The 26,686-nt window shown below is 37.7% G+C and overlaps 1 protein-coding gene across 3 annotated transcripts in view; it reads left to right on the top strand.

The window, feature by feature from the left end:
• The window catches only part of LOC134754171 (activated Cdc42 kinase-like), a 78,200-nt gene that overhangs the window by 5,325 nt on the left and 46,189 nt on the right, over window positions 1-26,686 (top strand). For all 3 annotated transcript variants that reach the window (XM_063690299.1, XM_063690300.1, XM_063690301.1), the window contains 6 exons: window positions 3,656-3,796; window positions 10,048-10,207; window positions 10,855-10,986; window positions 11,851-11,948; window positions 15,310-15,406; window positions 16,975-17,208. In XM_063690299.1, coding sequence (XP_063546369.1) covers window positions 3,656-3,796; window positions 10,048-10,207; window positions 10,855-10,986; window positions 11,851-11,948; window positions 15,310-15,406; window positions 16,975-17,208 — 862 coding nt within the window. The remainder of the gene's footprint in view (window positions 1-3,655; window positions 3,797-10,047; window positions 10,208-10,854; window positions 10,987-11,850; window positions 11,949-15,309; window positions 15,407-16,974; window positions 17,209-26,686) is intronic.

Genomic DNA, 26,686 nt, shown 5'->3' on the forward strand with positions numbered 1-26,686 from the left:
TTAATGGTTAATGGCATTAGCGTTCGGCCAACACGAAATCTGCAATCATCTGCAAAACGAAACACATACGGAACGCGTTTCTATTACCCATTACAGTGGCCAGCTATAGATTTGGTTTTAACGTAAACTATAATAGGTACCTAAACCTGAGTGCCTAGCCAAGATGCCAGTCGTTCGTTCCGCAGCGAACGATAGGGTAATCTCTCTCTATCACTCTTCCATATTAGTGCGACAGAGACGGTTGCGATTCGTTCGCTACGGAGCGTAAACGGTTGGCATCTTGGCTAGGCACCCTGGTCATCTGCAAAACGAAACACATACGGAACGCGTTTCTATTACCCATTACAGTGGCCAGCTATAGATTTGGTTTTAACGTAAACTATAATAGGTACCTAAACCTGAGTGCCTAGCCAAGATGCCAGTCGTTCGTTCCGCAGCGAACGATAGGGTAATCTCTCTCTATCACTCTTCCATATTAGTGCGACAGAGACGGTTGCGTTTCGTTCGCTACGGAGCGTAAACAGTTGGCATCTTGGCTAGCCACCCTGGTCATCTGCAAAGCGAAACACATACAGAACGCGTTTCTATTACCCATTACAGTGGCCAGCTATAGATTTGGTTTTGATGTAAACTATAGGTACCTTAACCTGGGTGCCTAGCCAAGATGCCAGTCGTTCGTTCCGCAGCGAACGATAGGGTAATCGCTCTCTATCACTCTTGCATATTAGTGCGACAGAGACGGTTGCGTTTCGTTCGCTACGGAGCGTAAACAGTTGGCATCTTGGCTAGGCACCCTGGTCATCTGCAAAGCGAAACACATACGGAACGCGTTTCTACTACCCATTCAGAGGCCAGCTACAGATTTGGTTTTAATGTAGACTATAGGTACCGTATAGGTAACGGTTGGCATTTTGGCTAGGCACCCTGGTCATCTGGAAAGCGAAAGACATAAGGAACGCGTTTCTACTACCCATTTTAGAGGCCAGCTACAGATTTGGTTTTAATGTAAATTATATTATAGATACCTAAACGGTTGGCATCTTGGCTAGGCACCTTGGTCATCTGGAAAGGGAAAGATATACGGAACCCGTTTCTACTACCCATCCAGAGGCCAGCTACAGATTAGGTTTTAATGTAAACTATAGGTACCTAAACGGTTGGCATCTTGGCTAGGCACCTTGGTCATCTGGAAAGGGAAAGACATACGGAACCCGTTTCTACTACCCATCCAGAGGCCAGCTACAGATTTGGTTTCAATGTAAACTATAGGTACCTAAACGGTTGGCATCTTGGCTAGGCACCCTGGTCATCTAGAAAGCGAAAGATACAAGGAACGCGTTTCTACGACCCATTTTAGAGGCCAGCTACAGATTTGGTTTTAATGTAAATTATATTCTAGGTACCTAAACGGTTGGCATCTTGGCTAGGCACCTTGGTCATCTGGAAAGGGAAAGACATACGGAACCCGTTTCTACTACCCATTCAGAGGCCAGCTACAGATTTGGTTTTAATGTAAACTATAGGTACCTAAACGGTTGGCATCTTGGCTAGGCACCCTGGTCATCTAGAAAGCGAAAGATACAAGGAACGCGTTTCTACGACCCATTTTAGAGGCCAGCTACAGATTGGGTTTTAATGTAAACTATATTCTAGGTACCTAAACGGTTGGCATCTTGGCTAGGCACCTTGGTCATCTGGAAAGGGAAACACATACGGAACCCGTTTCTACTACCCATTCAGAGGCCAGCTACAGATTTGGTTTTAATGTAAGCTACCTAAACCTAAACGGTTGGCATCTTGGCTAGGCACCCTGAACAGACCCGATCACCTAGGCGAAAAAAATTTAATATTTGTGCTATAAAATGTACCTATGATTACATTGATCACCTTAAGGATCAAGATTTTCTAATCGCAGTATACACCACTTCTCGGAACTAGCTCGTTGATTACGAACGAAACAAACGCCTGACGATCGAGCACAGGTCCGTCCCCTAAGCGCGCCCGGCGGAGACTGAGCGCGCAGTGTCGCCAGTGTCGGTGCAGCGTGATTTATACGTCTTTTAAAAATATTATATTTACGGTAAAATAGGTCCTATAGTTATGATTATTTTTTTATGGGTTCACATAAAGTTAGAGTTTGCTATAATATTATTTTGAGGGCAAAATATAAGTACAATTTGCGATAAAAAAATATAATGTGACCCTGTTTTCACCGAAAAAATGAAGAAAACTTAGAAGGTATTTTATCAATTTTTTTAAATGAATCTTTGATTTTCAATCATTTTAACCCCTCGTCCAAGATATGGTGAATTGAATTGTAATCATTCATGTACCAAATGATTCTTGTTTACTGCAAAATTGGCAACCGAAACGACACCTTTCACTGCAAATTTTGAAAAATACTCCCAGGAAAACTCATTTATTTTAGGTTTAAAAAGAGAAAATGCAAACTTTAATTATTTCAGCCGCTAGTTTAGGAAATGATTATTTAAGAACGTTAACAGTTTTTGAATAAATACTAATAGTTACGTCGTAATGTTGAATGAAAAAGGAAGCATTTTGCAAAATACGCTCGTTTGTAGGAATAAGGCCTCGTAAGAGTGTACACATATTTTTGAAACTTTGGGAATGTAATGTGGAATTTCTAAATGGGCCAGTGAGGGCAGCTACAAGATCCCGTGCTGCTACGCGAAAACGGTTCTAGAAGACCATCCCTCGATGTCAAATTAATGATTTTGGAAAAAACATACAGAATGCGAGAAAAAGGTAATTTTTGACAAACTTTTTTTTTGATTAACTTTTTACTTTGAAATTAACTTTTACTTTTTACATGCTATTTTTTATGCCAATCGATTCCATTTCTATTCAGTATCTACTAGATTGGCGAGATAGAAAACTGTGAATAAAATTTCACGTTTTCTCCATAGTAAATGTATGGAAAAAGTTTTTTTTTAATTTCTGGCTTTTTAGTACATTACCGTAAGTTGACCCCTAGTAAACTATTGATAATGGATAGGAATGGAATCGATTGGCATAAAAAATAACATGTGAAAAATAAAAGTTTTCATTTTCATACAAATTGTATAGGAAAAGTTTTCCTCGATTTGTGGCTTTTCTAGCCGTTATTTTTTTGGTCCCATACAGGCTTTTGATCCTCGATAGGAATGGGATCGATTGGCATAAAAAAAAGATCATCAAAATGACCTTTTTCTCGCATCTTGTATGTTTTTTCCAAAATCTGTAAACGCCAATCTTCATTTATTTGAAATCGAGGGAAGGTCTTAGCTGCCCTCACTGACCCATTTAGAAATTCCACCCTGTATGTATTTATGCCCTTGACTGTACAGTCTGAGATAAAACGTGCTCGCTAGTTTGACAGTCGAAGTCGTGGATGGCGCTGTACTGCAGCATATGTTTCTGCTCACTCAAATGTCAACTTCAATTTTTGACAACCAGAGTTACCGCATAATGTACGGAGCTGTACAGCGCCATCTCGTTTAGCTGTCAAATTCGAAGCATGAAATTTTCTTGGACTCAACATTTTACACAATTAACATATCGATGATTCTACTAACATCCAGATTGTTTAAAAACTCGATGTTTAAAAATGATTCCATTTTCCATCTAATTTCATTTATGGTATTTCATTTTGCAGGGATTTAGCAGCAAGAAATATTTTAGTGTTTAACAAGGATAGGGTAAAAATCTCCGATTTCGGACTGTCTCGCGCCTTGGGCGTTGGAAAAGATTACTATCAAACGAATTACAATGTCAATCTCAAGTTGCCAGTTGCTTGGTGAGTATTATGTTTTCAACCATGTCTCATTATATTAATACTTCATCTGCGTAGAATGATGATTTCCGTTACAAAAACTATCCTATGATATTTCTAAGGATCAAGAATTCAAGAAGAACAGACAACTTTCGCATTCATATTATAATATTATCTGCTAATAACTCCATTACAATGCAGCGAAATCAGCGATTGATAATAAACATGGATGACTAACTTCAAAGAAAATATCAGCTTATAAAAGGCTACAAAATTAGAATACGCATGCTCACCAGCGGACCAATTGCAAAATAAAAGTTTAGGTCTGGGTTTTCTTCGACCAAGATTATGATTAGTCAATTTCACCGACCCGAAATACTATTGGTCTATTTTAAAATTAGTCGCTCTGATTCGCCGTAACCATGCCGTAACACTGTCACTTGAAAAGACATGACAATCAAAACTGTCTCTTAGTAGACGGTTTCATGCATAGACGTAGTATATACAAGTAATAGACGCGGCATCGAGCGACCGGGGGTAAGAGAAAGAATATTCATATAAAATTTGGGCAGCATAGGATTTTTTCTCTTTCACTCTTAAAAATTTCGGTATTTCGTCTTCGCATCCTCCCTATGATGCCACCCGATCGGTGATAAGGACAATTAAAGCATGACACTATTTTCTCTTTCCTCTTATCGGAATCGCAATAAGACTATCTTTCTCTATCAAAGAGTGTCAGGCCCATGGTTTCATGCAATATATAGTTGGTCAAACCAAATTGTCAGTAAATAAGAACAAAAAAAACTACTCATCCTTTTCTTTCAGGTGCTAGTACTGTAAGACAAAGATAGTATGATTCTCTCTGTCTATATTTGAAATGAGACAGTCCTTTGACAAAATATAGAACATGTTTTAAAGAGTTAGACCAAGAAAAGTCTGCAGCGATTTTGATAGCACACGCAGTGCAAGTGTTATTTATACGTCATAATTTCATAGAAGTGTGAAGTTTAAAATAACGCTTGCACTGCGTATGCTATCAAAATCGCTGCAGACTTTTCTTGGTCTAAAGGGGGCCACTGACTATCAGTTCGCCGGACGATACAGGCCTGTCAGTTAGAACAAAAATTTGACAGTTCCGAACAACTGACAGACCGATATCGTCCGGCGGACTGATAGTCAGTGGGCCCCTTAACTCTAGCTGATCAAGCAAATCTTGTCAGTACAAAAAGGCGGCAAATTTGAAAAATGTAGGCGCGAAGGGATATCGTCCCATAGAAAATTTGAATTTCGCGCCTTTTTCTACTGACGAGATTTGCTTGACCAGCTGCAATATTTTTGTATAATTTATTATTTTATTTTTAAGTGAATAATGGGATAGATAATTTATTGATGGCCATGTACGTTTGTCGCACGTATTTAATAGTTATTTACGATACAAGCACGATATTCGCAACGAGTGGCGATTTTTAAAACACGACCGAACGACCTGTTTTAAATCGACAAGAGTTGCGAACCTTTTCGCACGTGTATCGTACAACGTTTTCAGTGTATATGGCCCATTAAGTTTTCGACATAGTTGCGTAATGCGCTTGTTATAGCACAGGGTGTCGTAATGGAGCACCAGATGTACTGTAAAGGCAATTAAGATTCCGAAATAATTAATACAATTGTATCGTTCATCTTATGTTACCCTGGAGTGTTAAGTTAGGTGTCACAGAAATATTTATGTTAGGTATAATAGCACATTATTGCAGAGGCCGGGAAAGGGCAATTCGCAAATGAGTTTCGATTTTGTCGGACGACGAGAAGCGAAGTCCGACAAAGACGAATCCACAAATTGCTATTTCTGCCGAGGCATATATAGGACTTTTCTCCGAACATGCGAGGAAATAAGGTAAAATAATCGTTATTTATGCATCAAGCATCACTCAAATCGAACCTTCACATTAAAACCATTTCCCTCTTTAATTATTAAAGTTAAAAGTTAAGGGCACAACTTATTCTGCCATTCAGTACCATTCAATATTCGTTCATTCAAATAATTGTGCAATACAAGCTGTATGTGCACGCATGAGATAAGGTCAGTACGGTTAAGTGTAGCTACGAGGCAAATGTAACTGACCTTCATATTACGTAAATTAATTGAGATTTTGATACTGCTATAATCTGTTGTCATGAGTAAATAAACTATCAATTGTAATTTATTACTAAAGGGGACAACAAGCGCCACAGCGTTATAATAGTACATTACGACAGAGGCCGGGAAGTAAGGGGTTGCCGGCCGAATGCATATATACGGCCGAACGTAGTGAGGCCGGATAGTTATGAGGCCGACTACCCCTTTTCACGCCGATGTATGTACCTAGTCGGCTCATAAGTTCTGTCACTGGCCTTTAAAATTTAAATTTGGAACTCCTAAAACAAAAACCGTTCTGCATTTGAATTTCGAATCTTTATTAAATATTTGAGTAGTATAATTTTACAATTTTCTGTTTTCTTCAACATGGAGTGGACGCTTAAAGATAGCCGTACCGCAATAATTGCACTATATCGTTGTGGTCACTCGCCGACTAAAATTTTTAAGCTACTTGAAAATTTAAAATTCTCTCTAAGATTTGTGTATCGTACCATAGAAAGATACAGTGAGGTCTCTAGTTTAAATGACAAGAAAAGAAGCGGTCGTCCGCGTACAGCTAGGACTCCAGCGGTTGTACAAGCAATTAGGGCACGCATTGTCAGAAATCCCGCTAGGAAACAAAAAGTTATGGCCCTCCAGATGGGTTTGAGCAAAAACACGATGAAAAGAGTGCTTAATCAAGACCTGAGACTTCGTGCTTATAAACGAAAAACTGGCCATCTTCTCAATGGTCGGCTTAAGGCTTAAAAGATCTAAAGCTTTATTGAAGAAGTACGCTAAAAATAAGCACCGTTGTATACTGTTTTCGGACGAGAAAATTTTTGACATAGAAGAAAACTGTAATAAACAAAATGATAGAGTGTACGCTCGCAATAGTAAAGAAGCGTCTAATAGCATTCCCCGTATTCAAAGAGGTCATCACCCTTCATCTGTGATGGTTTGGCTGGGAGTTTCTTATGCGGGCGTCACTAGTATGCATTTTTGTGAGAAAGGAGTAAAAACTAGTGCCAAAGTGTACCAAGACACGGTGTTGACTAATATTGTGAAACCACTATCCCATACGATGTTTCTAAACCAGCATTGGGTTTTCCAGCAGGACTCTGCTCCAGCCCATAAGGCAAAGTCTACACAAGCCTGGCTCGCCTCCAATAAAATCGACTTTATACGGCATGAAGATTGGCCCTCCTCTAGCCCAGATCTTAATCCTTTAGACTATAAAATATGGCAGTATTTAGAGGAAAAGGTGTGCTCAAAACCTCATGCAAATCTAGACTCGCTGAAAAAATCTCTTGCTACGGCAGTGGCCAATATCGACATGAAAGTGGTGCGTGAATCCATTGACGACTGGCCACGAAGACTTCAAGCCTGTGTTAGATAATTATGGCGGTCATTTTGAATAAATGTTATACATTTAGATTCTCTAGTTTATAAGCTTTCAAACGCTGTACAAATTATACGGAATAAACTTAAACTTTTGATTTTATTTGATACTATGTATATGACAGAACTTATGAGCCGACTAGGTATAGTGCTTTTCACAAACAATGAAATAAATAAAGAAATCTCCACGAAATTAATGATTTATTTCTAAAGAAACTAAAAGTAAACAAGGCACAAAATATAACTACCACCTATACCTATCTTTATCACACGTGTTGTATATTTTACACATGTAGTTTATCAATTTATTACACAAATCTTCCAGATATATTTATGTATCTTTGATTTTTTCGCCTTGCATCCGTCTGACTGTAGTTTTAGCCACATAACTAACCTGACATAGTTTTTTATGTTGATATTATGCTTCACATATATCGTTGCCTTAATTAAACATGAAGTATAATTAACAGGTATTCATTTAATATTTTCGTTGAAACTCATATTAAATAACACAATCAACAACGCACAATAAATCCAATAAAATAGAATTACAGAATGAAAAATGTTCAACTTTACCTCCAAAGCTATTAAAAAAATACCTACGCGTATTTGAGTAGACATTTTTACCGCTAATATTTAAATAAAATATTTTAAATCAGTATTTGTAATTATAGTTTGTCAAAGGACTGTCTCATTTCAAACATAGACAGAGATAATCATACTATCTTTATCTTACACTAGTACTAGCACCCGAAAGAAAAGGATGAGTATAGTTGTTTTTGTTCTTATTTAGTACAGCCAATTTGGTTTGACCATCTATAAATTTGCAATTCATTATTATTGGAATTTGTTAATAATGTTTTATTTATATTTTTTTTGGAAATTATATACAAATACAACTGCAAAATATATCAAATATCGTTTATTGTTTTTTTTAATAGGCGTATTGGTAGAGTGTCATTCCAAACAAAAAAGCTAATATTGGTTATAGTTTTTTTTAATGGCTGAATGCCATGATGCTGTGTCACAAACATATGTGAAATGGAAATTAAAAAAAAGCCACTTCCCGGCCTAGGCCTGCAACTTTGTATGAAATTTCATTACAGACCTCTCGTCTAGCCGCGCCTGAGACGTGATACTTCCCAACCTAATTTAAAGAACGTAATATCAATATTACATACCATGTTTGAGAAAAGTGTGTTTATTCCTATAAATAGAAGGTCATTTTTGTTTTGTTCACATTTTTTTTCAGTCGTATTTTTTTTTCCACCCCAGGTTGGAACATTTGTGTCACAGTTACCCCGGATTATATTTTATCATAAATGATGATAACTTACTAAGTATATAGTATAGATCAAAATTTATAAATTATCATCGTTTAGTATCATGGTTATTGCGTTTTAATATTAAAAAAATGTTGTCTAGCGTGCACTAACAAAGTAGTCACACTTACCTATTTTGCTGGGGAAGTGTGACCCTGACTCTACTTTCATTGAAGACCTTAAATACCATCTTTAAATCATCAAACATACCATATTGTACCTTAGGGCACAGTTCGAAATCCAACTTTATGATATTGATTTATGTGTTCAAAGTAAACTTTTACAAAAGTATGTCACGCTTACCCATATTGACCTTACTTAAAAATATATAAAAGTTATAGTCTTAGACTTTAATCAATATTTAATCAGTATTTGCACGATCATACACGACTGTCTTGTAAGGACGAGTGGGATGTTATTATATTGCTTTTATTTGGTTTATAGGTATTATTAGTATAAATTATCATTACGCACAAAGGAATTTTTCATTTTCAATATCTGTGGCGGATGTGTGGCTTCTCGCCAGTAGTCGGTGACGTACTAAACGCAATAAAGTGCATGCACCTCATTGAGGTGCGGAAACATTTTCTTCGAGAGGCCACCTCTAGTCTATACATATTACCTCAATGTTAAAAAAATGCATAACATCATCCACATATAAAATCTGTCATGAGCAAAAGAAATCAAATTAATATTATCATGGCCAAATTATACGTGAAAGGTAATCCCATAATATTTTCAGTGTTTGTTGGAACGGTTAGCACATCATTTAACCGCACAATAAGGCATATATTTTCGTTAAAGAAATAATCTAAATACTTCTTACTACGACTGTGACAACGGGCCGCCATTTTCGATCTAAATAGCGCCGAGGCACAATATTTACGCCCCACCCAGCGTGGCACAAAATGTGTGGGGTAATTTTGCAGAGCTAGTTCGTCTTCTATGTTTATTATCAATCGCTGGGCGAAATATAATAAGTATGTACATAATTAACAAACTATTATATTGTATGTTTCTATACAGTTGACGTCACAGATTAAGAATTCGTGAAATGCAATAGACTAAGGTGTAAAATTGTAATCATATTTATTACGTCATAACTTAATAGAGTATAAGATAATATATCTAAGTATTATGGAAGAATTCAGTGAAAGGGTATATCCTTTATATCTATTAACCATTAAACGGGCATAAGGGTGTCAAAACGTACGCAAAATTGAACCCTGTTATCTTGAAATGAAGTTAAAAATCATTATGGAAAATATAAATGTATGTACATATTCACGTTTCTTATTAAGGCCTAAAGTCTAGACGCTAATGAGGTGTTTTCTCGTTAATTTTATTATCATTTACTACATAAATACTTATCTTAAGAAATAGGAGAATGGGCAAGCAAACGATCACATATCAATACAAAATACAACTGTTTTTAGGTGTGCTCCCGAATGCATTCTATACCTCCGATTCACATCAGCTAGCGACGTGTGGGCCTTCGCCGTATGTCTATGGGAGATGTTCACTTACGGGTTCCAGCCTTGGGCTGCATTCTCGGGCCAGCAGATTCTTGAAGCCATTGATGCACCGAACTTTCAGGTAGAGCCGGCTGTTTTTTTCCGGGGAGTAATCTGTGTCCTGTTTTAATGGATATTATTATCTTTTAAAATCATATGATAATAGGGTGCTCCACAGATAACGAGCCTCTTCACGAATAAATTGCCGCGCGAATTGAATTGGCACCTCGGTCACGCGTGCGTTTTAGACTAAGGCACGTCTACACAGGCAGATTGAGCTGCTAAAAGTAGTGCAGTACGTTCCGTGTGGATATTGTTTCAGTTTTCATGTTTATCTATCCAATAAATAGGACTAAAATCAACACTTTTTAGGATTCCGTACCCAGAGGGTAAAAACGGGACCCTATTACTAAGACTCCGCTGTCTAGCTGTCGGTCTGTCTGTCTGTCCGTCTGTCACCAGGCTGTATCTCACGAACCGTGATAGCTAAAAGACAGTTGAAATTTTCACAGATGATGTATTTCTGTTGCCGCTATAACAACAAATACTAAAAACAAAATAAAATAAATATTTAAGTGCGGCTCCTATACAACAAACGTGATTTTTTTGCGTAATGGTACGGAACCCTTCGTGCGCGAGCCCGACTCGCACTTGGCCGGTTTTTTTATTTATTCCAAAAAACACTTATCTTGTAATTTTATCATTTTATTAAGTACATCCCACTTTCAGAGGTTGGAAAAGCCCGAGTGTTGTCCAGAAGACTATTACTCCGCTATGTTGGAGTGTTGGTCTCATGATCCAAACAACCGGCCTAAATTTAAGGATTTAGGGCCAAAACTAAGAGCTATTCGACCAGAACAGGTGCGGATTCCTGTTTACTTTTTTCAAGTTTTTATTTAACTTGCCCTGTTAGTATGTTAGTGCGAGTCAAATCTTGGAACTTAAATTTGACCCACTTCCCGATTTCCGACTGAGCTGAAAGTTTGCATACATATGTCAATCGGATGACGATGCAATATTATGTTGACATGGAGCTGATATGATGATGGAGACAGGAGGTGGCCATAAGAACTCTGTGATACATCAGGGTTTTTGGTGCGGGAATGTTTTACACTAGCAAAAAAATAGGTAAAAACTGTAAAAACCGAAACTGTTTTCACATTCCTAAGCACATTTGAAGCTTACTACCTACAAAGATACATTGATTGAATAAGTTGTGTAAAATCTAAGACAAATTCGTGCTTCGAATTTGACAACTAAACCAGATGGCGCTGTACAGCTCCATACATTTTACGGTAACTGATTGTCAAAAGTTGACGTTTGATAACTCAGTGATCACAAAACATACGGCGCAGTACAGCGCCATCTGTTTTGGATGTCAAACTAAGGGACACGTTTTTTTTCTAAGACTTTACCTCTCTGTTACCATCAATTCTCTTTGCTACCTATTTTTAATTCATTGTTTGGTAACAAAGTTATACCTACACGAAATAATTCCCCCACCAAAAACCCCGATGTATGGTGATAAAACAACGCAAACTAATTGTGTTGGGGGTTGTTAGAATTGTCTCGACGAGTATTAGTTGCCTGTGGAAAGACAAGTACAGCTAGCGATAAAAAGCTTCTACCTAAAATGACATTTTTGCCAAAAACTTATCAATACTGATATTACTCTATGAATGTGACCAGAAAAAAAAAATGTATGACCTTGATTATAAATTGCAGGTTGAAACAACTGTAAACTTTCAAAAGACTGAAGATGGCAGGAGAAATAATTTATTAGAATATAAATCAGGACAAATAATTACAGTGCTTGGCAAAGAGTGAGTAAACGAATTGAACATATTGGCATAATTAGTTTGTGGCGTATCCGTTGTAAAAGGCAGAGTATTGATTTAAGTGGTGTAAAGCCAGGGAAGGGTCTGGCCACAATCCTATAATGAAACTGCCCCTGGCTGAAGTGTTTACCTTTTTTAGGTGCGTTTATTTGTCTTGTTATAAGATAACGGCACCACTTTTCAGCCTGGCAACATCGGGTTTCTAGGAGCCTAGTTACCCCACTACAAGGATCAGAAGTCAAACTGCGATGAACATCAGGCTTGGAATTTGGTAAAACGATATATTTATAACAAGGCAAATAAACGCACCTAAGAAAGGTATACACTTCAGCCAGGGGCAGTTTCACTATAGGATTACGGCCAGACCCTTAGAAGGAAACAAAAGATATGCGACATGGCCGTCCCGCGGGTTTTTACCTGTTATCTCAATTACTCTAAAAATATAGGCGCTTCTGATCAAAATTTTGCTCGTCACGTCCTTTGGCTATATCACTAGCTTTAGCTTTATTCAGCTGTGGTATGCAGGGTAACGAACGATATACAATTGAAATTAAATGAAAATTAGTCTTGTTTTGTGTTTTTTTATTCTATCGGGCTAACTTTACCTAGTTACGATTTTGGCCGGAGTCTGTCTTTGCTAGGGCTCCCGGTATCCGTGTTACACGCCGATACGAATACCCGTGTTCTTAAGCCCGGCGGTACTAAGAACCCGGTTTACACGGAACCGCCGGGATTCGAAAACGTTTCGAAGGAACGTTCCCAAGAAACGTATCTCAGACACGTATCTCCGTTTACACGGGTACTTAAGACCGTTCCGAACGGGTCCAAATACTCCGAACCAGTTTGAGCCAACGTACAATGGTAACAAGGTCCACTATTATTATGTTGACTTCAGATGAATTCGTTTGTCGTACGATTTTTAAAGTGAAGCTTTCATTCTATCGCCCCAATTTATTAAGTTAAGATTAAAACCGCGATTTTAATACCGTAAATCGAATTAATTTCTGATTTTTTTTAGTTAAATGCCTACAATCCGAAAAAAGTTTCACTTGCATCGTGGTTTCATAAAACCGCACAATTACTTTTTTTTTAATTGTTTTTAACCGTATTGATAAAACATAGGTACTGAGCCATCTTCCTAATCTTCCTATGTTTAATAGTAGGTATACATAATTTTTATTTTAAACTATTTATATCATTTAATAAAACCGATTGCTTCTAAGCTAATTACAAAAATTTGATATCGATCATAGTTTTTTTTTTATAATTACATAATGGTATAGTATTTTCGTTAATAATAGGTGTGCAGACAGAATACAATATTAATTAAAAATAACAGTTTAATTATTTCCTGGTTATTTTTATCTCGGAACTATTACTGCTTTGCGAAAACAACAAACCTGCCAACGGCGCAAAAAAGTTATTAGTAGGTACACAAAAGCGGGATTATCGAGTAATTTTACCCAAGAACCATAAAAACCCATACTACCTTGGATAACTTGCGATAATATTGCTAATTACATTAAGATAGATCTTTAAATTGGCAATCATTCATAATTCACTTTGGTCACTTTCGCACTAGCGTTCAGGTAATAAACTTAAATGCGCACGTTGCCGACCGGTGGTCCATCCATCCATTGTTTTCCAATATCCTTTTGTTTGTCATCGTCGAAAACATATAGGTTCCCAAACTATTATCACAAGTGTCACCGCCAATAACAAGCTTTGTGTCGTTGTAATAAGGTCAAAACATCTGCACAAGAAAATGTTTTCAATTGTTTTGTAGCTGCACCGCACTAAAAAGCGTTTTACTGTAGTAAAAGGTACCTAAAGTAAAAACAATTAGAATTTATTGAGAAGGTGCAATTTTATCAAGTTGATTTAAAGTGTTTATTAATAACTATAGCGACCCGCCCCGGCTTCGCATGGAGAGTCAAGCATAATAAAATACATTCTGTAACAAGTATTCACTTCGGAAGCCTAATAATACTAAGAGTTCAATGTCCATTTATTTTTCACCACTCACTAGGCTGTATCTCATGAACCGTGATAGCTAGACAGTTAAATTTTTTACAGATGTATTTGTACGGAGCCTTCGGTGGGCGAGTCCGACTCGCACTTGTCTGGTTTTTTTTAGAAGTTAATAATGGGTTAATTATTCTTAAAATATAGACAGACAGCCATGGCGCACTTTTTTGTAGACCAATGAAAAAGAGACAAGTCCACCATACATTGATATCAAATAGATTGGGCAGCGTTTTCGATTAAGCCAGCGTGATTTTTTCTAACTTCATTAGCAAACATCGTCATATTTCTACCAATTTAAACAAAACCTTAACAAAATATACACATAAACATTCCCAAAGAAAAACTTCATTCATAGGTGAGGTCTGGTTATCGCGAACAGACATACGGATCCGGCGGGGGACTTTGTTTTATAAGGTTTACCTACATTATATGACAAGAAATACAATTTCATATCATGTTCTTAAATTAAACTTAAAATAAAGAAGCAAGTTAAAATTGTATTTTTTTATAAATACTTACTTAATGCCAATTTCGAACATTAGTTTGACTTCCTGCCTAGATACTGAACTCGATGGTTCTAATTTTTTTTTTTAAATAGGTACTAGCAGGTTTTTATATTATATTGTTAACCCGCAACGTAAAAAAAAGTAGCTATTTAAAGTGCTATATAAAATACTATACTTTGATAAGAAGCGTGAATACTCTTAATACCTATTGCAAGCAAAAACTACATGCTCAAGAAAGGAGTTTCTAAACCGTTTATTGAATTTCGACTCTATGACCCACGGAACAAGGTTAAATATGACAGAAACTCGTCATGAATCTTTTGTCTATTCATTTGTAGCTGGCGTTCGTTCCTTCGCTACTATCGTCAAGGACGTGTCCGGAGCCACGGATAAATAAGATACGTATCTTCGAATACCCGTTTATCCGTGTACACGGGTCTTAACTACACGTTTCTTAATTAAACGTGTGGAACGGGCCAGAAAACCGTTTACGTATTATTCGGAAACGGGTATTCGAAACGTGTAAACGAAACACGGATTCGACCGCGAGCCCTAGTCTTTGCAAAAAAAAGCTAGTTTCATAGTGTATTGGCATTTGATTTTGTAAAAACGTGTAACAATTCAAAACAATAACTACAATTTTGCGTTAGCCCCCTCTTATGTTCATGAGCCGGGTTATGAAAAATGCTTTTTAAGGGAGACCATTTAAATGACCATTTCAGTTTTAAATTTAAATTACATTAAATTCATTGGTATCTTCATCGTCGTAATCATCTATCTGCCCGCCTATATGGGTATGTACATGTTTTCAGAAATAGTACTAAAACATCGATGTGGCATGGGGTACTCCTGGGTGGTGCTTGTGGCATGTTCAACCCGAATAACACCAAGCCCTACACTAAGACTGACGTAAGTAGCATCATTATATTGCACAGTTGTATAAAGTTTCCTAATCATATAAAAATGGAATAGTTTTCGGAAATTTCGGTAAAAAATCATAAAAAATTTAGAAAGTTTAAATTTTCGATGTTTTCGAAATTATTCCATGTTTGAAATTTAACACAATTTTGCAATTTTGGAAACTTTCCGACAGCACATCGGAGAGCATCATTGATCATCTGGGTTCATCGTGTTTGTGTGTACCTACATTACAATACATGTTTGTCGAATATTATGTTTAATAAGTGTTATCAAAAATACTAATGTTTTATAAGTTTTTAATTTATGTTCTTGTTGAACATTAAACAAAGGTTGATTTAAATAATAATAGAAATATGTACAATATAGCAGGACTTAAACTCAACGAGGCGCAGGTACTAGTCCTGACACTTAATTTGGTTATTTTTGAAATTATGTCCAATCTTCGTTTAAACAAAAGCAAAACGGTTGAAATATTTCACTTATACATACAAGTACCTAATTAAAACAAAGATAATAATTTTAAATAGTTGATTTATTATTTAATTTCTGATCGTGTTATCTTTTCATATTCACTCTTAATATTCATCGAATTTGAGTGGTCGATGCTGATAAGAGAGAATTTAAAGATTTTATTGATCTGTGGCACGATTCCTGCGGTTTTAGGTACAGTAATGGCCAATAATACTACCCTGTCTGAAAAATTATGAAAAATATATATAGCAATTACTTAGTATGCTCCTACAATAGGGTGGTTTACTTCTGTATGGGAAAAATTCCAACTTTAGCTAGAAGACACTGTGTGACTGAAAACACCCCCCTTACTTTTTTACACTTATTATGGTAATAAAATACGCCATGTGTCGTAACTCGTAACTTTAACTTAACTAGAAAGGGGTGCTCTGTTACTTTGTTAATGTTGTATGAAACCCTAATGTAAGCTGCAGATATAATATCTCACGCCCTGATAAATTACACCAAAACAGTATTTCATCAATAATTGTTTATCGATGCCTTAATTTATCAATATAGGTAAAGTTATTTATTGAGAGATACTTGCCCGTCATATCAGCAGATCATTCATTAAACATTTTTTAATCAGATCACAATCCACCTGCCGAAAATGTAGGCCAACCGCCTTTTAAACGCGTTTTATTTTACCTATCTTCAGAGTTTAATTACGTTTTGATTTATTTAAATATCGTTAAATAACTAGTTAAACACAAAAATATTTCAAAAGAAAAATAATGTTGTGATAAGTCAACTGGGATTGTTGTGACAAATGCAAATATCGTGACACTATGTTTCGCCTTTAGTTTAATTTTATTTAATTTCTACAATTTTATGTAGCACTACACTTTGTTGCTGCAATGGCGACGATTTAGACTCTATAAAATGAAAATGAGGTATATTATTGGCTGGAACCGGAACCGTAAGCGTTTTAATTCTCTTACTTTCACGTGTGATTTGTGGTGAAACTCTGTTCATTTTCATATCGGGCCCATTTCATACCACGCCGCTAACAGAACGGTGGCTTCATCATGCACTTTCTCACCCAGAAATCGCTCAGTACCGTGTCCGGTTCTCTGTCGCCAAACCCGGCGCGACAGTCGGCGCGACTGGTGCGGTCGGCACTGTCGCGCGGCGACGTGAAGCGGCATACGTACACGGGCAAGCGCACCATCCAGCGGAGCATGATCTCCAGCCCGCAGGGCGACGTCAAGCACACCGGCCACGTCGGCCTCGACGGGGCGTATTTCGGGGACATTTCCTTCTTGGATCCCGCTGGCTGTGTAAGTATCTGGAGTAACTGGACATCAAATTAAGGGGTTGACTACACCGGGGCTAAGAAGATGTGACGTAGCGTTTATACAGCGATATGTAAGCAGTAACGTAACTATGGGGTGGCAAAGCAGTTAAAATGCCACGGGCTCCTGGGCCGAGAGGAGTTGACTGAGAGGCCGTGAGCACAATACTTATATGTACATTGTTTCTTATTGTTTGGCGTGTGTACGATTGGCATCTTTTGGCCCTCAGATCATACTTCGCAACAATATTTGAAGGGTACACGGAAGGAACATGTCTAGTCACCGTGACAACATTTTGAGTTATCGCGGTTTAAAAGGAACGATGTAGGTAATTAACCATATTATTTTCATGTATAAGTGTTTTAAAGTGAGAAAAAAAAGGAGTTATATTTATAATGGCAGCGGTAACAAAAGTTGTAACTAATAGTTCATTGAGGGCTCTACATTTTGAAATTAAAATCTCATATTCGAAAAAAAGTGACTAAACATGTCCTTTCCGTGTACCCTTCATTTCATTCATTTGTTTGGGAATGGATAGCGCATAATATTAGTTGGTTTTGGCTTTTATCATTTGCATGCATATACAGTGTGATTTTGTTATGTCATGTTAACCCACAAATCTCAAAAAAAATCTGCTGTTCCATAGAAAACATTGGCATATGTTTATTTTTGCATGGGTATTTAGAGGTAAACTCTATCTTAACCCTTGATTGACGTTTGATGACCTTCGGGACATCCCGGGGGAGACATATGAATAATTCAATATTCAATACGTGATCTAATTTTAGATAGAGATATAAGAACAGAGTGATTTTGTTAGTCTGACCATACTCTGAGGGGTGAATATGAAGGTCATACTGAACAACTTTTACTACCTCGAAAACGCAATAAATAAAAAATAAAAAATCTCATACGTACATTTCGGCGAATCATATGATATGATATGTATTATGTGATATGAATCATAATATGATTGTATATGTATGAGATTTTATATTTTATTTTTTATTGCGTTTTCGAGGTAGTAAAAGTTGTTCAGTATGGACCTTCATATTCACCCCTCAGAGTATGGTCAGACTAACAAAATTACTCTGTACGTATATCTCTATCTCTATCTATCGCACTTAAACTATCGTGAGAAATATTTCAAAATATTTATCAGTACGGTTTTTACTCACTATAGGTATTATTTTTAGTCGCTTTTGGCGACATGTTTCGGATTCTTTGGGAATCCATCCTCAGGCACGAGTGTCCGCGGCGGTTGTACGTCGTGCACCTATCTATATTAATTAGTTCACGTATTCACTAGGGCGACATGACGCACTGTTTAGAAAGCGACAAGGTTACGTATGTATGTTGTTGAGAAAAGATCGTGCCCCGAGTTTCATAGTTAAAGAAGATGGCGGTGTACCCTATGTTATTTGGTAACTGAATTGTCAAACGTCAATCAACTTTGGACAACCATCAGGCGTATTATGGATAACTTTATCCACCTAATAAAATAACAGTCACTTTTAACACCGCGGAATTGAAAGTAACGGACACCGTTTTACGAGTATCACGCTGTCACGTAGACAAGAACGACAATCATACCCGTACCAAAGAGAATCATTGAAATAGACCTCAGAATAATAACTAAAACATAGAAGCCGGGCAAAAATAAGAGCTTGGTAAAAGGTATCGTATTCACAACACGCTATTACTTTTTGTCTATGAGTGAGTGAGCCAACAATCGCAACTTCTTTCGTTTTTTAACCGACTTCAATTTCATAGAAGGAGGAGGTTCTGTATTCGGTTGTGGCTATGTTTTTTTTTTTTTGTTTTTTTTTATGTATGTTCACCGATTATTCCGAGACCCGTGGTCCGATTTGAGTAATTCTTTTTTTGTTCGAAAGGAGCTACTTCCAAGTTGGTCCCATATTAATCTGGTTCTGATCTGATGATGGGATCCCTGAGGAATTGAGGGAACTCCTCAATTTTTAAAGGCACATGTATGGTGATTTGGGTGTTTTCATAAGCAACTTTAGCATTTTCTCTCGAAAACGACCAATTTGATGAATTGCACCTGATGATGATGATTGTTTTGAAGATAGTGATGATGATTTTTTTATTGTAGGATGTTCAGCGAATACTCCGAGACCCGTGGTCCGACTTGAACAATTTTTTTTTTGTTTGAAAGGAACTACCTCATAGGTGGTCCCACATTAATCTGGTGCTGTTCTGATGATGGGATCCATGAGGAATTGAGGGAACTCCTCAATTTTTAAAGGCACATGTATGGTGATTTGGTCGTTTTCTTAAGCAAATTGAGCATTTTTTCTCGAAAACCACCAATTTGATGAAGTGGAGCTGATGATGATGATTGTTTTGATGATAATGATTTCAGCGATTACTCCGGCACCCATGATCTGATTTGAGTTATTCTTTTTCTGTTTGAAAGAAGTTACCTCTCCAAGGTGTTTTCGTAATATTTTTGGTTTTGATCTGATGATGGAATCCGTGAGGAATTGAGGGAACTCCTCAATTTTTAAAGGCACGTGTGTGGTAATTTCGGTGTTTTCTAAAGTAACTCAAGCATTTCCTCCCCAAAACCACCAATTTGATGTAGTGCAACTGTAGCCTAACCACGAGTTTGACACTAAATATTCTTCGTAACTTACTTTGTACACTAATATGCTAGTACGAGCGAGATGCATAAACAGTAAGTTACGCACACGATAGCGAATATATCAATGTCAAACTCGTGGTAAGGCTACTGATAACTTCCCTCGTATGTGTATTATGATTTTTGATGTAGGTAGTGTTGGAAACAACCAAAGAGACTGAGAGGTGAAGGTAGAGGGTATTAGTGTTTGGGGGGTTTGAGGTTGGGGGTTGAGGGGAGGTGAGTTGATGGGTCGGGGACTGTGGGGTTGGGAGTTAAGGGATCGGGGGTTAGGGTTAGAAGTTAAGGGGTCTGGGGTTAGGGGTCGGGGAATGGCGGTTGAAGGGTTGGTGGTTTAGGGTCGAGGGGTTCAGTGATCAGGGGTTGATGTGCTGTGAGGTTGAGTGATCACCGGGTTTGAGGGATTGGGTCAGTGGCGGGGCGGAGAATGGATTTAGTGACAGGAATGATTTCCCAGACGGACTCGAGGAAAATTCTGATTATTTAATAAAGTTTACGAATTTACAGTTAAACATCATTATGTTTTTCATTCATGCGTCACGCTCTTAACAATGTTTTAAAACTAAAAATTGAAAAATAAAAACTTTTATAAAAAAAAAGATAAACCGACTTCAAAAAGGATGAAATAAAATATTATCCTTTTTAGGGTTCCGTGTTTAAGTATATGCGTTACCAACTGATATTTTTGAAGTCGGTGCCAAGCCAAGTACTCCAAGTAGTAACAATACCAGTCAAAAATAATCAGCTTTATGTCTATAAATCCCATTACAACTGTACAAATATTATAAACGTGAAAGCAATTATGTCTGCCTCTTTGTTACCTTTTCATGGCTAAACAACTGAACCGCTTTAGCTGAAATTTTGCATGAAGGTTCCTTGAATTGTTTTATATTTTGAAATGTAGTTCTCTGGATAAGCGACAGTCCCAATCCCACACTTGCGTGCTATGACTGTTCAAGAATTAGTAAGAAATGCTCTTTAAAAAAATACGACGACAAAACGTATTAGATTTACACTAACGTGCCGACAAGCATGGTACGAACTGCGCCAAGAAGGTTCAACCGTGTGTTCTGTTCTGAGGTGTACAGAAAGTTCGTTTATTGTCGTCGTGTACGCTGCGTCTTACATAGGCGAACACTCGCGAACGCGAAGCGAAGCGACGCGGCACGGCGCGGCCGGCCCAAGGCGTTCGCGTTCGCAACGAGATCGCCCTCGTAGGACACTTCTATATCTATGTATCTTTATCGAATTGCACCAAAATCATTATGAATATATGGTTTAAAATTTGGCTTGGCACCGACTTCAAAAATATCAGTTGGTAACGCATATACTTAAACACGGAACCCTAAAAAGGATAATATTTTATTTCATCCTTTTTGAAGTCGGTTTATCTTTTTTTTTATAAAAGTTTTTATTTTCAGTATTGTCACAAGATGAACTGAGGAAAATGTCAAATGGTTGTTTTTGGTTGTCATTTAATCCAGCCAAATAAAAACATATGTTCGTTATTTGACAGGTAGGTGTCAACTGTAACAACTTTACATAGTCGTATTATTTTAGTTGAAATATTTCGCGGTCATCTCGCTGATTTTTTATTATAATATTTATATTTGTAAACGATTCTTGGAAAACGTGCCTAGATATTATTTGTTATGGTTCCAAGTTTCTTATCTCCCAATGGCTTGCGTGATCGAGGGATGTAAATCACATACATCACGAAAAGAAAATCGGAAGAACGGGTAACCTTTCATCGGTGAGTTTCGTTAAATTTTGATGATATTAATTTATAAGACCCAACCTAAACACAAATATCAATATTAGTAGTTTATCTAACTATCACCGTATTATATTCTGAATAGATTTTAACATGTATTTTCGGAATTTTCTGCGAACTATGAAAGGTTATGTTTTTCCGCATAGTGATGTGTATGTGTTTTTATCGACCTTAGAATAATAGTATCGACATTCATACTCATACTCAGCTTTGTTTAGTTAACACTACTTACTATTTAATACAATACTAACTACATACTTTCTTTAGTTAGGTACTTATTTCTTCTCTTGTTACCTATCTGGCTTGTTACCTTTTATTATTAACTTCTAGTACTATTTTATGTCGCACTGGATGACTAGGCACATAGTGATCAAGAACATGTAAAATGCCTTGTATTTTTTATTACTATTATCTATGTGCCAAATTCGTGTTTTTTTTTACAGAGAGAATAAAAGTGCGTAATTTATCGATATAATAAATCGACAAACTACATCCCTAGGTATTAACAAAACTTGTGACCAACTTACGACACCGTACGTAAATGAGAAATAACAAGCATATATGCATCTCTTTTCGACACATTATCTAATTCGTAAATAAGTAAAGGACGGGCATACATATTTGCGAAGCATTTTTTCCCGGCTTCTATGCTTTAGTTATTATTCTGAGAAATAGACGGATTATCAAAGTAAATTATGTAGCCACAGTAAATTTACTGCCATCTTTCGACAGAAGATTAAAACTGTTAGAACGCCATTTGACTTTGATCCTTATTCTTTCACTGATAGGTATGTGTTATTTTGTAAATATTAAAAAGTAACGCCATCTACTCGACAGTATGCCAAAGGTATGGTGCAATCTTTTCGAGCGATGGCGCCATACCTTTAGCCTACTGTCGAGTAGATGGCGTTACTCTCTGATATTTAACAAATTTAATACATATAAGTGAAAGAATAAGGATCAAGGTCAAATGGCGTTCTAAAAACTTTAATCATCTGTCGAAAGATGGCAGTAAATGTACGGTGGCTACATTATTTACCATGACAGTAACCAAAGATAAATATAACTCCGTAATAGATGAATACAGTCTAAGGAAAAAACGTGCCTCGAAAATCAAGAAAATTTGATTCTCGATCAGATGGCGCCACTACCTTTGGCCTACTCTCGTATAGAGGGCGTTGACGATTTTGTTTGTTATTTAACCATTTTCATTTATTCATTTATTTATTGTATTGTCATGTACATAGTAGGTGTTACATAATATAAAGTCAGATCATGACACCCTGTAAGGGCACACAATAGTAATATTATTCTAGGCTATTCTAGGCTAATTACATTTACTTATTAGTAATCAATTTAAAATAAAATAAAATAAAACCGCAATTTAACACCATTTAATTTTCTTTAATTTAATTTAATTTTTATTTTAACGCATATCAGTGAAAGAACATGGGTAAATCATCATTCGCTTGCCCTTGTCCCATTCACTTGGGGTCGGCGCAGCATGTCTTTTTCTTCCATACCTCTCTGTCACCCGTCATCTCATCATTCACTTGCGTTAGTTTCATATCATCTTTCACACAGTCCATCCACCTTTTCCTCGGGTTTCCTCTCCTCGTACCTCCCTCCACATTCATTCTTAATACCTTTCTCGTCACATGACTTTCATCCCTCCGCATCACATGCCCGTACCATGCTAGGCGATTTGCCCTTACTTTTTCTGTTATGGGTGCAACTTTAAGGCTTCCTCTTATATACTCATTCCTTATCCTATCCATTCTCGTCACGCCACATATCCACCTTAACATTCTCATCTCCGCTACATGCAATCTCTTTTCATCCGTCACCTTTAGGGCCCAACACTCTGATCCATACATGACGACAAGTCTTATGATCGTTTTATAAATTTTACCCTTCAACCGAAGGGGCATACGGGCGTCACAAATAGTTCCCGTAACCTGTCGCCATTTCATCCATCCTGTGCTAATCCGGTTTTTCACGTCACGGTCAATATCGCCATCGCACTGTACGAGCGAACCGAGGTACTTGAAGTCGGAGCAGACCGGCAATGTAACGCTATCGAGTTCTATGGCAGCAAAACTGGAGAGACCGCCAAAATCGCAGAACATGTGTTCTGTTTTAGATCTGCTGATCTTTAGGCCAACATTCTCCAATTTTTGCCGCCATTTCTCAAGTCTGCTCTGCACCTCTAGTTCGTTTTTACCTACAAGCACAATGTCATCAGCAAACAGCATACACCAAGGTGCCTCCTCCTGTATGTCCGACGACAGAGCGTCCATAACTAGCACGAAGAGGTAAGGGCTTAAAGCCGATCCCTGGTGCAAGCCTACTGTGACACTGAACCTGTCGGTGGTGTCAGCGGCTGACCGGACGCGTGTACAATATGAGTTGTACATTGACCGGATTAGCTCCACATACTTCCCAGGCACGCATTTCTCTTTCAGAGCCCACCACAAAACCTCTGCAGGTTCTTTTTGGCATGTCTGTATTTTTCGCACATTTGGCGAAGTGCAAAAATGGCGTCTGTTGTACCTCAGCTCTCCCTGGCATAAACCCGAACTGGTTTTGTGTTATATCACTCTCATCTCTCATCTATCACTTTTTCCCATATTTTCATGCTATGTGACATGAGCTTTATTCCTCTATAGTTGTTGCATTCCTGTACATCCCCTTTGTTTTTAAAAATGGGCACCAGCAAACTGTCGCACCATTCGTCGGGGATTGTTTCTTCATGCAACAACTTATTGAAGAATAAAGTCAGCCACATACATCCATCCTCACGCAATAACTTCCATACCTCTCCTGGTATATCATCTGGTCCTACAGATTTTCCATTTTTCATACTTCTCACAGCCGTTCTTACTTCATCCATACATATTTCTTTCACTGCACCCATATTTATCAGCCTGTGCTCTAGCACCCTGCCCCATTCATTTTCTTCATTCATCAACCTTTCGAAGTAGACTTTCCAACGTTCTTTTATAGCTTCATCCTTCGTAATCACCTTACCTAATTCATCTTTCACACATTTTATATGAGCCATATCCCGAGAACTTCTTTCTCTCGCTTTCGCTAGGCGGTACAACTGCTTTTCGCCTTTAGGGCTATTTAAAGACTCGTACAAATTGTCCTGTGCTGCGGTTCTGGCTATAGCAACTGCACGCTTTGCTTTCTTCTTACATTCTATATACTCTGTCCTCTTTATTTCCTTCTCAACTTCCTACCCAGTTTCAACACTTTGCCATTCTTTAATGCCTGCTCCTTTTTCTTTAATACTCCCTGTACCTCCTCATTCCACCACCACGTTTCCTTATCTATCACACCTTTCCCTTTCGACTCTCCCAAGACATCTTTTGCTACTCTCCGTATATAATTTGCCATCTCGTTCCAACATTCGTTTGCATTCAATCCTTCCATTCCATTCATTTCTATCATTTTATCTATCACACGTTCTTTAAACTTTATAGCACATTCATTCTTCTCTAGCATATGCCATCTTATCTTTGCAGGGGGCCGTTCGGTTCTGATACAAAACTGGATTTTAATGTTTACATCGATTATAAGCAGCCTATGCTGTGAAGTAAGGTGTTCTCCTGGTATTATTTTACTGTCTTTGATACAGTTGATCTTATTTCGCTTCACAAGGAAATAATCAATCTGCGTGGCGTGATTGCCACTTTTGTAGGTTATCAGGTGTTCATCCCTTTTTTGGAACCAGGTATTAGCGATTGCCATGTCCAAGGCAGTAGCTGCTTGCAGCAATGCTTCACCTTGCGTGTTACGTGTTCCGAAACCGAAACCCCCATGCACTCTTTCATACCCCACATTCATTCTTCCAACATGTCCATTAAAATCCCCACCCACATATATCTCCTCATTTGCCGGTATAGTCATGGTCACTGCGTCAAAATCCTCCCAAAACTTCTCTTTCGCTACATCGTCACATCCACTCTGGGGTGCATACACACTTATTAAATTGAGTGTGACGTTTTCCAGCATTACTTTCATCGCTATGATTCTATCACTCTTCCTGTCAACATTTGTGACATTCTGTTTTAGATGACGATCGAGTACAATACCGACACCATTTCGCCTGCCGTCACTCCCACAGTAATAAAATTTATATCCTTCCCCAATCTCTCTAGCCCTCGCACCCTTCCACTTTGTTTACTGCAAAAAAGCTACATTTATCCTTCTTCCTTTCATTACATCTGCTAGCTCTCTCCCCTTTCCAGTCATCGTCCCTATATTCCAGCTGGCATACCTCAATCTCACATACTTAGGTTCCCGGGCTCGCTTCTTACGTCGCCCCCGCCCGGGCTGGTGCGACAACCCTTGTCCGTTTCCCACCGGAGCCGGGTGCTACCCCTGCGCGTCGCCTGTGGGGTACGCCCTAGCCCTGTCGCTCATCTCATTTAGTCCGATACTCATGCTGCTAAAAGGATTTGGCATTGAGTTTTTACAACCGGCCGCCTGCCTGACGTTAACCCTCCTCGGGAATCCCTAGTTGACTTAGGTGACTGTCCTTTTACTCCTTTAGTCGCCTTTTACGACATCCATGGATAAGCACGGAGTGGGCTATTCTTAAGCTAATATAAAAATAATTAATGTAAATATTGCAAATAAAAAAAATCATGTATAAATAAAAATTTTGATATTTTTATTTTTAGTTTTCATCGTGTGTCGATAGATGGCAGTGAATTTATTGTGGTTACAAAATTTACCATGACAGTACCGCTCTATCTTATTATATCCTCTTTGCAGTAACTCTCCATAAACTCTATTCTCTTTGCCCGTACTAAGCTATCGCATAATATAGGGAACAGTACAGCGTTTCTCAGCTTGCTCCTGGCATATTATTTAATACCCGAATAACTAAAAACGTCACAACTGACTTTGGCGACGAAGCTGATTCACAAATAAAAATGTACAGCGCCATCAACATTAGCCGTCAAAATCTAAGAGTTTTGACATCTCATACAATCACTTAAATACTGATATTG

The sequence above is a fragment of the Cydia strobilella genome, chromosome Z (genome assembly GCF_947568885.1).
Source record: "Cydia strobilella chromosome Z, ilCydStro3.1, whole genome shotgun sequence".
Classification (NCBI taxonomy): domain Eukaryota; kingdom Metazoa; phylum Arthropoda; class Insecta; order Lepidoptera; family Tortricidae; genus Cydia; species Cydia strobilella.